The sequence below is a fragment of the Cricetulus griseus genome, chromosome 2 (genome assembly GCF_003668045.3).
Source record: "Cricetulus griseus strain 17A/GY chromosome 2, alternate assembly CriGri-PICRH-1.0, whole genome shotgun sequence".
NCBI lineage: Eukaryota > Metazoa > Chordata > Mammalia > Rodentia > Cricetidae > Cricetulus > Cricetulus griseus.
The window spans coordinates 302,131,354-302,144,870 of NC_048595.1; the positions used below are offsets into that span (position 1 = coordinate 302,131,354).

Consider the following 13,517-nt stretch of genomic DNA (forward strand, 5'->3'; position numbering starts at 1 on the left):
AACAGCGTCATCAGAAGGACTGTCATTTCCTATCAAAGTACAATCTCCTTCCAACCCAACCCATGGAAACCGCATTGAATCCTTCCACATTCCTCTCAGCTTCTGGCAATGTTTCAGTTGTAGCTGAGTAAGACTACCATGCCTGGAAATGAGTCAAAAGACATGCGTGCCTTCTATCAAAACTTCAAAACCCATCTGAATACAGAACAAGACTTCTCAGCTACTTGCTACATATGAAGTCTATATGGATTGTAATAAAGTTTGTTTTTTTTTTCAGGGGAATTTAAAAGTAGTTAGATACTGGATCATATTGATTCCCATGATACTGTGATGTTGAAGAGCCCTAAGTTTGTGTCCACACTGAGATACTTAGGGATGAATTGAAACAGTACAATGCTAAGGGCTCATCTGTGATCTAGGGTAGATTGGGGGAAGGAAGGACAAGGGTGGACAAGCAGGGATCTGATGTATGTAAGAAAAAAAATCATTGGATAATTAGCTATGCAGTGAAGAGCCATAGTGACTCACACCTGGAAGGATTAGGAGGATTGAGGGGAAGAGCTGCAGACTTCAAGGCCAGCCTGGACTACATACACAGCAAGACCCTGTCTTGCCTCTGACCCAACCCCAACCCCACCCCCTATCTCTACATCTCTACTATTTACAGTAGAAACAGATGACAGTCTCAAAAGAAAGCTTTCTGAATACCAGCTTTATCCTATAGGTTTTCTTTTTAAACATCTGGAATGTATGTGCAGGTTTGTGTATTTTAGAATACTTTGTCTTCCCTAAATCCTGCGAGTTTGTGCATCCAACACAAGCCCCTTGTAGTGCCATAAAGTTGGCCTAGCTTCTCCGATGCCAAGAACTCCACAAACGTCCAGAAACCAAGCTGAAGCCTGGGGCCTTTTTACTAGGAGAGGGGTGAATGGCAGAGCATTCAAATGAAGCTACACAGTAAATAAGGCCTTGGCTCTATGCATGTAAGGAGATATAAGTAAACAAATTCATACACAAAGCAAGGAAGAGAAAGAGGAACCCTGCCATTCCCAATCAAACAAGAGGCACTTGTCTTTCAGACTTATTCCAAGTATGTTTAGTGACTCAGATGCTCACACTGAGCTGTTAGCAATCTTGAAGCAGGGATGTTTTGGGGAGCCTGCTGAGATCAACAGCCTGGGTGGCTCTAGGCTCTCCACTGGGTTCCAGCTTTCTGCTTAAACTAAATATCCAAAACATCAAAAGAGAAGTATTGTCTTTAACATGTGTTACCAGATGACATATTACACTTTATTCACCAAAATGAAATATGAGAAGACCTCTAAGGGAGCTTACTTTCAGTCCCTCCCTCAACCTCATTTCTCTGTAGTTTTGCTTTTTAATAAAATACAGATATATAACTTTACTAATTTAAACCCACTCTCTGGTGTACTACTTTCCTGGGGCCCAATTCACAGCTCTTAACTACCAAAACCTGTTGGTTTGTTCACTACATTACAATATGACTGTATCACCCTACCTGGCCTAGAAACTCTATGTAGACTAGGCTGGCTTGGAATTGAGAGCTCTGGAATTAAAGGTTCACTCTACCACCACAGCCCATGAATTTTTAATTTTAACACTCATGGTCTAGACTCAGTGGAGGTTGATTTTTATCAAAATAGCATTTCAGAGCTGGGCATAGTGGCTCAGACTTAAAATTCTAATACATGGGAAGCTGAGATGCAGGACTGCTGCAAATTTGAAGCCACGCTGTGCTGTATAGTAAGTTTCAAACAAGCTGCCAACAGAGTAGGTCTTCTCTCAACACACACACACACACACACACACACACCAAATAAAAGAGCAGTATAAAAGTCAGCCTTGTCTAGAATACTGGCATCTAACATCCAAACTTAATAAAACCTTCCTAATATCCCTGTTGTGATAACCAGAAATGGCTCTATATATTACTATAAATGATTATATTAACATTTATTTATTGTGTGTGTGGGGGGGCATGCATGCATGCCATGGTGTGCATGTAGAGGTCAAAGAGCAACTTCCAAGTCCATTCTCTCCTTCCCTCATGTGAGTTCTGGAGGTTAAACTCATCAGGTACCTTTACTCACTGAGCCAGTGGCTTTGAAGTAATAATTGGTAAGAAATTTTCAAATATGACCCAATGTCAGCAAGTGAATTCTCCAAAATGCAATATAATTAACATTCTACATTTAAAAATCCTTTAGTGGCTTACTGTAGCATGAAAAGATAGTCAGATTTCTCAGCCTGACATTTAAGGCCCTAGAGAACTCCACTGTGATCCTTTGTTGAAAGAAGATCAAATACCAATACTCCTCAAATTATTCCACACAATAGAAATAGAAGGAACATTGCCAAACATTTTTTATGAGACTAAAGTTACCCTGATACTGAAATGACACAAAGGCACAACTAAGAAAGAGAACTACAGACCTCATGAACACTAGATGCAGAACTACTCAATAAAATACTGGCAAACTGAATTCAAGAACACATTAGAAAAGTCATTCACCATGACCAAGTAGGCTTCATCCCAGAGATGCAGGGATGGTTCAACATACAAAAATCCATCAATGTAATCTAGCATATAAACAAGCCGAAAGAAAAAAACATGATCATCTCACTAGATGCTGAAAAAACATTCGACAAAATTCAACACCCCTTCATGTAAAAGTTTTGGAGAGAATAGGGATACAAGGAACATACTTAAACATAAGAAAGGCAATGTACAGTAACCCAACAGCCAATAGCAAACTAAATAGAGAGAAACTCAAAGTGATCCTACTGAAATCAGGAACAAGACAAGACTGTCCACTCTCTCCATATCTATTCAACATAGTATTTGGAGTTTAGCTATAGCAATAAGACAACAAAAGGAGATCAGAGGGATACAAATTAGAAAAGAAGAAGTCAAACTCTCGTTATTTGCTGATGATATGATAGTATACATAACTGACCCCAAAAATTCTACCAGAGCACTCCTACAACTGATAAAAACCTTCCATAATGTAACAGGATACAGGATTAACTAAAAAAAAATCAGTAGCTTTCCTATATACAGATGACAAATGGGCTGAGAAGGATATCAGAAACATCTCCTTTACAATAGCCATAAATAACAAAATACCTTGGTGTAACTCTAACCAACTAAGTGAAAGACCTGTATGACAGGAACTTCAAGTCTTTAAAGAAAGAAATTAAAGAAGATATCAGAAAATGGAAAGATCTCCCATGTTCTTGGATAGGTAGGATCAACACAGTAAAAATGGCAATCCTACCAAAAGTAATCTGCAGATTCAATGCAACCCCCATTAAAATCCCAGCATAAATCTTCACAGACCTTGAAAGAACAATACTCAACTTCATATGGAAAAACAAAAACCCAGGATAGCCAAAACAACCCTGTACAATAAAGGATCATCTGGGGGCATCACTATCCCTGATTTCAAGCTCTACTATAGAGCTATAGTAATGAAAATGAAAAGCTTGGTATTGGCATAAAAATAGACAGGTAGACAAAAGGAATTGAATCGAAAACCCCAATATCAACCCACACACCTATGAACACCTAATTTTTGACAAAGAAGCTAAAAATATAAAATGGAAAAAAGAAAATAGATTGAACAAATGGTGTTGTATAACTGGCTGTCAATGGGTAGAAGAACGCAAGATCCGTATTTATCGCTACGAACAAAGCTCAAATCCAAATGGGTCAAAGTCCTCAATATAAATCCATCCACACTGAACCTCATAGAAGAGAAAGTGGGAAATACACATGAACGCATAGGCACAGGAGACCACTTCCTAAAGAGAACAGCAGTCGCACAGACTCTGAGAGCAACAATTAATAAATGGACCTCTGAAAACTGAGAAGCTTCTGTAAAGCAAAGAACGAGATCAACAAGAGATTAAATATGTTAAATGCAGATATACAAAACAGTAGAAAGAGAACTATAGACATCACAAAAAGGTGAAAAAAATAGAAAAAATATTGATTCTAAAATTGAAGTGAAGCAACCTAGTTTACCAATACCTCGGCAGCTGTCACACTGCTTCTGTCCACATGAACTTGGGAATTTGAGACATGATGGCCTTGTTGGGATTTCCTTCTAGACGTATGTGCCTATGCCCTTTGGTACCTCAGCTGCTGTCTTAGCTTCTTATGTTGGTAAGTATGAACTGTACTACTCTCATCAATTTCCTTAATTCCTTACTTGCAAAAGCTGTCAATCAAGTTACTCTTATCTGCTGGTTTTCATTTTGTATTACTATCATTTCATACCAAGCACCTGATGCCAGGATAAGAATGCATTTTTGGTTCAATAAACTTAGGGTTTTGTGTTTGTGACAAGGTCTCACCTTGTAGCCCCAGCTCCTCAAACCCCTCGCACCCTATTCTTGAGTTTGCTAGTATTACAGGCGTGGTTTTGTATGCTGACTGACATTCCATGCCATAGGATATCTCTGAAGTTAGGGAGCAGCTCTCATCATCCTCAGACTTTTACCTCCTCTTGTTCCTCTTCATCGTACTCCTCTTGCTCTGCTTCATCATTGTCATCATCATCATCGTCATCGCCATCTTTATTTTTCTTTTTGCTCCCTTCTTTCTCTTCATTCTCTTCATCCGATTTTTCACCATCGCCTCTCTTTTCTAGTTCCTGGTAAAGGGAGATTCATTAATTTCCACTGAAACAACTATTCTTACATACCCAGCCCAAAGAGAAGAATTATGGATCATTTTAGGCTAATCCTAAATTAACACACGCCCGCCAGCCTCCCACCTCAGAAACTCAAGGAAAGGTCACCCACCATGCTGTCCCATTCTTCAATTTTGTGACTTAATCATTGGGCTTTGCTAACCTGGGGTTAGAATTCTAATCTACAATGCTTGCTTTTCATGTTTCCTATCCTACCTCCTCCTAAAATGTGTGGCATGATTTAGTTTATCCCCTTCCCATCTCCTTTGTCTTTCATTACTTCCCATTCCCAAGATTTTCTGCTTCGTGATACATCTGGAAGGTTGTGAAAAGGGGATTAAAACGAAAGTAAGTGAACACACCAGCCATTATGAGCCATCCTAGAAATAAGGAAGAGAAACAGAGTTGGGGAGTCTTGATGATTCTATTGATACTTGAAAACTCACCATGCCACAACCTCACAATTTGAATTTTATAAACACCTCATGACTGCCATTTTTTTTTTTCAATTGACAAAGGTGACCCATTTTTATTTCTGTTGCTCTCAGTTCACTAAGTTAGATGACCCTCACTTTACATAAGGGACAGAATTTCACAGGTTTTCTGGGAGCTGGGTACAATAATCATTTTGCATCTTCATAATTTAGGCTTCACATGACTAATTTCTGATTGGTCTTAACCCAGTAATTAGAAGAGTAACTAATAAAAATGTGTAGGCATTCTCCATCTCTCTTTAAGACTTTGTCAATTACTCATGAACAAGAAAAGCTATTTTACATCCAGAATAACTTCAACTTAGCTCTTCTTTAACTCCCTAAATATTTACTTTAAAAATTCTTTTAAAATCCCAGCACTTGGGATGCAGAGGCAGGCAGATCTATGTGAGTTTGAGGCTAGCCTGGTCTACAGAGTGAGTTCCACGACAGGCTCCAAAGCTACACTGAGAAACCCTGTCTTGAAAAACCAAAACCGAAACAAAACAAACAAAAAATTATTTTAATTCCAATTTTAAGTGAAGAAAATCAAAGGCAAAGAAAAGGCCACATTAAACAGACCCAATTTAAATGGATCACCTTTGAATGTTTGTATATGTGTGAATGCACGGGTGTGCATTAATATGTTCGTGTGTGTAGACATGCATGTGAAGACTGGAAGCTGACATTGGATATCTTCCTCAGTCACTCTCCATTTAATTTAGTAAAACGGGTTCTGGCTAGTTTTGGCAGCCCGTTGCTTGCCTTCGGGATCCCTTCTCTCTGTTTCCCAGGTGCTGGGATTATAGGTAGCTACAGGCTCACCTGACGTTGTGTGCATGCTGGGGCTTGGAGCTGCAGTTGTTATGGTTGCACAGTGAATGCTTTATCTATTGAGCCACCTCTTAAGCACATAATACTCAATTTTTAAATAAATCAAGCTATCTTGCTTGCAACTCACCTCACTCAAGCAGACCAAATTAAAATCAAACCTTGTGTTGCCTTGGCAGTTATTACAGCAATACCTTGTGTACAATTTCTCAACTGTCAATTTTCTTGGAAAATCTCAAGTGAACAAAATTTTCACAAACCTTTGATATATCTGACACACTCACGATGCTACATTAATATTAATTAATATAAGGTATTGTGCATTTTCTAATTTAACTAAATCGTAAGTAACAAGGCCTATAGCTAAATTCAATTATATAATTTATTTTACTCTGTGAAAAATATATTCTGTGATCTGGAAAGACAGCCACTAATTATTTCATAATTATAAACTAAATAGTTTTATTAAAAACAAAAACAAATACAAACCACAAACCTATATTTTTGAAAGTACAGCATTCATTCAATATGGTGTAAAGACCAGAGAATCTGTATTTCTAGTGTTGCCAAATCAAATAGCGTTAAGTTAAGCAAACAGCTCCATCTTTATCTTTACCACATACACCCAAATGAAAGCCATAAAGAACTTCAGCCAAACTGAAGTCTTCTAGTATAGACACTATGTGGCAAGGACCCTCCCTTGTGGAATGCAGAAATAAAGCATGCATCTCTCTTTGCTACCACAGGATGGCTTGTAAGACTTGACCTAATGCTGCTGGCTACCTCCATCCAGAGATGCTGGTAGAAGAAAACATGAAGCTGCTTGTGTTGTCGACAACCAGGGACAACCCATTGCTCTGTTAAAACCATACACGCACTAAGACCTCTGTTTATAATGTTCTGGAAAAGGTGGTAAATATAAGAAACAACGAAGCAGTTTGTCCTAAGGAGAAAGCACAGCGGAAGCACTACAGAGCACTTAGCATCTTATAGAACTCCAAACTGTACGAGCAGGCACAATTTGTGGTCTATAAATCCCACCTATTATTCCACCTAGTTAAACATGACAGTTATTGCTATTCCTTCATTGATCTTTCCAATATTATAATCAGCTCAAATACTGTTCCAAAACTATAACAGTAAACCCAGGAGCTTTCTATCAAGCAGATGTGCCAAGGAGGTCATCAAGATCATACTTAAACCATTGACTTTCTTCTGTAAGTAAGGAATAAAACAACTTACCCCTCTGCTATGTACATGCTCTTGGGGACAGAGCATATAAAGAGCTCATCAAATTGCCTGGCAAGTACAAGTTCTCATTAAGCGTGACTGTAATTACCATCATCAATGTGAACTAATACAAGGGAGTCCATGGTATAACCACCATGGAGATCAATGTGCCAATCATCAATTGTTTCCTACAATACAGAAAATAATTGACCCAACAGATCTATTTCTAAAAACTACTCCATGAAATGACAAACTTATTATAAAGTCACAGTATTATTTATAATAGCAAAATATTAGAAGAAACAGTATTCTTCAGTGGAGGATTAATGAAGTTATTAAGTAACTATGGTTCACTCTAACAGTGCTGCCAATAAAAAGAGGGATAGGGTAGGGTTGGCATTAGGGTTAACGTTAGGCTTCGGTTAGAGTTAGGGTTAGGTTATGATTATGGCTAGGATTATAGTTAGGAATGGAACCATGTTCATGACATTTTATTAAGCAATAAGACAAAAATGCAGAAATGTGACATACTATCTGTGTTATTAAAATTGAGGGATTCAGGCTGGGTACTTGGCTCAGCAGTTAAGAGCCCATCGATCTTGCAGAAAGGGCCCAGATTTCCTAACTCCAGTCCCAGGGGATCTAAGCCCTGCTTCTACCTCCATGGACACCAGGCACTCATGTGATACACATACATACATGCAGGCCAAACACTTACACACATGAAGTAATAAAATAATTATTAAAGATGAAAAATTATGGGGGAAAGTTCTGTATTTTTATGACTAAAATATTTCTGAAAGGATATATAAGAAATGTGTAGTTTTGGAGCTTAAAAACAAAGAAAATAAATGGTATGAATAGAGATGAGAGAATGTACTTTTAAGGTACTAACCTAAATTTTATTTTGTTTTGTTTCTTTTGCTTAATGATAAGAGAATAAGTTCATAGAGTACCAGCTTTTCCTCCTCTTGCATGTCCCAATCTCATACAAGGGGGCATTAAGGACACAGTAAAAAGAAAGCCTGGGGTTGTGGGTGGTGTTTGCAAAGGAAGAAGGAAAGACGACAGTTCAGGGAAGATGGTAGGGCAGGGGCCCACTCATGCTCCACCTCAGGGGGCTCTTTCCTCTACACCTAACTTAAGTGCTGGCCTCTCTTCTTCCAACTCTGCATTATTAAAAAGAGAAGGCTGAAAGAGAGTAGAAGTATAGCTTTTTATATTTTTTTCATGTTCATAACTACAATCTTACCTCAATTTTTTTCAACACATCTGCAGAGTTAGTGAGTGAAGGACCTCTGTCTGCAGCTTTGGCTGTTTTGGATTTTGGATCCGCTGCAAGGAAATAACCAGCTGTTAACAGATCTTCCACAGGGACAGCTGGGACCTCCAAGCTCCCATGCAGCACTCCCCATACCAGACAGTTAATGTGGGAAATTAGCAATACGGAACCAGGAGAAATACAAGGGAATTTAATAGGGAAAAGCCTTACAGAAAGACCCAGCCCAGCCGGTGGGCAGCAGTAAGTACAGCAAGCCGAAGATGAAAGCGAAAGCAAAGTCCACCACATCAACCTCCCTCCTTCTTCAACTTTCCCTACATCACCCTGACCACACCCTTGCAGCATCCTCTACAGTCACATCATTTCCAGTGCAAATTAAACTCCTCCCACAAGATCACCACACATCAACAAGCTCTAAACAAATGGTAATCACTTCACACGACATTTTTTAATGACTACAACAACCAAGTATATTTTAACTAAGTACTGAAACATTAGTCTCACAATTAATATCATTAGAGACAAAATCTGCTATCTGGTGGCTTCAGACTGAGGCACTATAACAAGTGGAGGTCCTCCAAGTGTTTCTCCCACTGGTCAGTAGAGTCCATTTTAACAGAACCAGTGCTTAGCAGGGGTGAAACAAAGAGAAGAGCAGGGTAAACCTGCAGTGGCTAATGGTACAGGGGTATGAAAGAGCTTGTCACAAGAACTGTCTTCAGTGGAGATTAAAATGTTTTGCTTGTCTCTTCACATACATGAAATGACATGTTTCAGTGGCTTTAGAACCCATAATTGTTTTACTCTATGCAAAATATTTCATTTTGGGGTTACTCTAAAACATCAGGGATTAGTGGATTATTTCATATGAAGATTCTGCCAATTACCAAGGAATTGTTATAGGCTGTAACGGTTTTTAATGATGAGGAGGAATGATAACAGTTCTTTGCCAAAATTGAACCAATACCAATACCAATATCAAAAAAAAATGCTAGGTAGCAGAAATAGGACTCAGAAAGACTTAATTGTGTTAAAGATGAACATTGGACACGTAGAAGTAACCTTTAGACTGCTTGGATGACTTATAGCTATCTGGTGGGCTTAAAATCTATCATGTTAAACCAAATTCAGTTTGGATAATAAAAAGGAACCTAACATATCAAATGATGTACAACTTATAACTTTTGTTGCCCTCCTGGAAGTCAAGGACTGTTCAATAAGTACTCAAAGTGTTAGACCCCCGAAAACTCAAGTATCCGGGGTCCCAGGCCACGTTCGCGGTCACCCTAATCACCAGGCGGATTCGAGAGCTTGCTGCAAACTGCACGAGGCTTTATTGTAATTTAACGAGCTAACCCCATGTTAGCTCGGGTCTTTCACCCACCCGCCATGGCGGATAGCTAGAAAAGACGGCTCCTAGGGGCTCCCAAAAGATCTTATAGGGCAGCGTAAAGGGAGTGTCTAGGGGTACGCACAGGCTTACGCACAGGCTCACGATTGGTGTGCCTCCAGGCTTGGAGGGCTTGCCCTGTGTTGATTGGTCAACTGGTTGTTATGGCCCATAGGCCCTCCCAGGGTGGTTGCTATGCTCTCTACGTCATTGCTGTGCGCTTGTCCGTAAAGCACACCCAGGGTCGTAAAGCATAGCGCCACCAGCTAACTTCTGATTGGTTCCTTGTCACGAGACAGGCATCTGACTTTCTAGTGACTAAGGTTCCTTGTCACGAGGTAGGCATCTGACTTCTAAGTGACCAAGGCAGGTTTATGGCAAGCACTGTTATGGCTGTTAAGGCTGTTATGGCTGCCAAAAGGGAAGCCATTCCTTCAAAAGAACAGTATCACATATGAATAATATCTCAGTAAGTACTGTAACACAGACACCAACAGTTATTAGCTAGAAATATAATTTGTTCATACCACACAGTCTTTTTTCCTAAGGACTTTGTATGAAATTTCATGATATATACAACAATTAAGTGAATACTACAAAAACTGATCAGCTAAATACACATAGAAAAATTACTAATTTTATTTTAAATATTTTATATTCATGTGTGTGTGTGAGAGAGAGAGGTGGGGGGGCAGAATGGAGTATCAAATCCCTTGGAGTTGAAGTTACAGACACACACACACATACACACACACACACACACACACACACACACACACACACACACAGAGAGAGAGAGAGAGAGAGAGAGAGAGAGAGAGAGAGAGAGAGAGAGAGAGAGAGAGAGAGCCAGAATGGGGTGTCAGTTGGATTTACACTAATGTGTCACTAGATGTGGGTGCTGGGATATGAACTTTGGTCCTCTAATCAAGCAGGAAGGACTCTTAACCACCAAGTCATCTTTTCAGGCCCATAGTTACTAATTTCCTTACTAAAATCCAAGAGTCCCAGATTCTATACCACTCATCTTTCTTTATTTTGGTTTTAATACTTAAATTCATGAACACACACTCACATTCAGGGGAGAAGTATCACATCACCGATATTACAGAAAGATGATTTTTATCCTAAAACGTTGACATGAAAATTTTCCATAGTTAGCATCTTTTTCATATGTGCACATCCTTGAACTTGTTTCTTTCAGTATCTGTTAGAAGCTGCTTCCTCAACATACCTCTGCCACCCTAGAGTCCTCTATCGCTACTTTCGTGTAGATCAATGGAGGCCATCACAAAAGGGAGGATAAAAAACAAAAAACTATACTGTGTACAATTAAAAATATTAGCCCAAACTGGTAAAGAGAATTTAATTGTTGATTTGCTTTTCAACAAATGGAAATCCTTGCCAACAGAAGCCATCCCTAGATTAATGTATGAAGCTCTAAAACTATTACTAAGCCACCCCAATTAAGTATTTTCTTTTGTAATAGTTGCCATGGTCATGGTGTTTCTTCACAGCAATGGAAACCCTAATTTAGACATCAGAATTCCGTTCGTTCCCAGCACCCACATCAGAAAGCTTACAGCCACCTCCAGTTGACAACCCAAAACCATTTTATGGTCTCAGCCAGTACCCACACAAAAATGACAAACACACTTAGGAGCTCACATATACATACAAATGGAAAGAAAATCTCTAAAAGCAAGAAGACTTTGAATCTTCAACTCCCTTGAGCAGTATTGCTTTGCCTCCTTACTGACAGCAGCCTCATTGAAGGCCTCTCCCCTGCTGTGCACACTCCTCCAGCTGCTCTCCCAGCTTTGTCTTCCTCTCTCTCTGCTTCCTTTCCTTGCTGATTTAATCCTCTTCACCATTTCTTTAAGTTATGCAATTCCTACATATTCAGACTGTGGTCCTACTCTTTTGATGATCTAATTTCCCCTTGACTGTTTTATCAGTTCTCCTGATCTCTAGGTTCCTTCCTGTGATGATAAGCACAGTCTCCCTTCACAGGTCCACACCACTCCATTGCCACAGACAACACTCTAGGTGTATCTCAAAGCAACAACAAATACCAAGTCTGAACCAAACTAGTGATTTCACATATCAGCCTGTCTTTCTCCAAACCCCTCCCACTATGTATCCTAGTAGGCACCCAACCACCTTCAATGGCCACCCCAGACATGCTTCCTCAAAACCTTCCCCAGACTTCCCAAAAGGACATATGGTTTTGTTTCATGTCTTGTTGCTTGTATATGAATGTGTGTGAACCTGTGGGTGCTCACTTGGAGGCCAACAGTCACTGGCTTCAATAGTGCACTATCTTATTTTAGATGATAGTGTCTCACTGATCCTGGAGATCATGGGGGGCTTCCCAGGTGCCTGCAGCTGTACTGAATGCTTTTATGTGGTTGATGAAGATCTGATCTCATGCTTGAGCAGCACGTACTTGACTGATTGAGCCATCTCCCCAGCCCCTTTCTGACTTTTCCTCCAGGAGGCAAGGGCAGTTCCATCTACATGGGCTCTGTTCATTGTGGCACAGTGTCTGGCAATAGCAGACACTCGATTATTTATTGAATGGAATTAATAAAGAACAAACAAAAATATACACTTTGGTATCCTTTTATATAACATAAAATTCTATTTTATCGGCTCCTAAATCTTTCCTAGTACAGTTATGTCTTCCTTTTTAATATTAAATAGTTCATTAATTCTTTGAAAATTATACATACATACAATGTATTTTGCTCCTATTCATCTTCCCTCCTCCTATTAACTCCTCCTGAATCCACTCTCATTCTCCTTCCCACCTTTCTGTCCTCCTTTTTTCAGTAATCCACTGAGTCAAGTCAAGACCTACCGGTGGCCACATCCTTAAAGAAAACAGACTCTCCTCCCCCAACAGCCAACAACTGTCAATGAGATGAAGTCAAGAAGGTCCAAATGTCAACAGCAACCAAGCTATAGTACAATAATAAGCATGCCAGACATACTTCATGAGAAAGACTTTACAATACTGAGGAGAACTGCAGGTTGATTTCTGTATTAATAGAGTTTAAGCAACAACTGTTTCCACCCTGGACTACAGTAATGTTAGTCAGTGTACCTTTCTTGCATTTTTTCCTTGGCATCATCTCTCTGGGAAGTCTTCTCCAGTCTGTGTGTACAAAAGAAAGAATAAAAATCTCAGTTTCCTGTGTGGCTCTGGACCTAACTGTTTAAAGAGCAGCTTTAATGGCAGCTGTTCATGCAAAGATAGCAAAATTTCTCAGAGTTTGACTGTACCAATTTAGCTTGGAACATAACAAAACAAATACAAATAGAACTGCACAGTAACACAGTTTCTCCCATAAAGAAAAATAGCTCATTAAACAGCTTTGAAATGTTTCAATAAAGAGCCTTGGAAAGAAATCTTATGCAAATTTCTTATGGATGTTAAGATCAAGATCACAACTGTTTTTGTTAGATATTATTTGGCTACATTAAGTTGTAACAATTTTTTTTTCAAAAGTTAAGGGATGTAATTGAACCCAATACATATAACATAAGATAATTTTAATAATTATTTGAAATTTTTCAATTAAAAACAT

General features: G+C 39.2%; 1 protein-coding gene across 2 annotated transcripts in view; it reads right to left on the reverse strand.

Annotated features, from left to right (window-relative positions):
• The window catches only part of Polr3g (RNA polymerase III subunit G), a 33,195-nt gene that overhangs the window by 2,689 nt on the left and 16,989 nt on the right, over positions 1-13,517 (reverse strand). For both annotated transcript variants that reach the window (XM_027401798.2, XM_027401797.2), the window contains 3 exons: positions 13,034-13,084; positions 8,505-8,587; positions 4,527-4,679 (listed from right to left, as the gene is read on the reverse strand). In XM_027401798.2, coding sequence (XP_027257599.1) covers positions 4,527-4,679; positions 8,505-8,587; positions 13,034-13,084 — 287 coding nt within the window. The remainder of the gene's footprint in view (positions 1-4,526; positions 4,680-8,504; positions 8,588-13,033; positions 13,085-13,517) is intronic.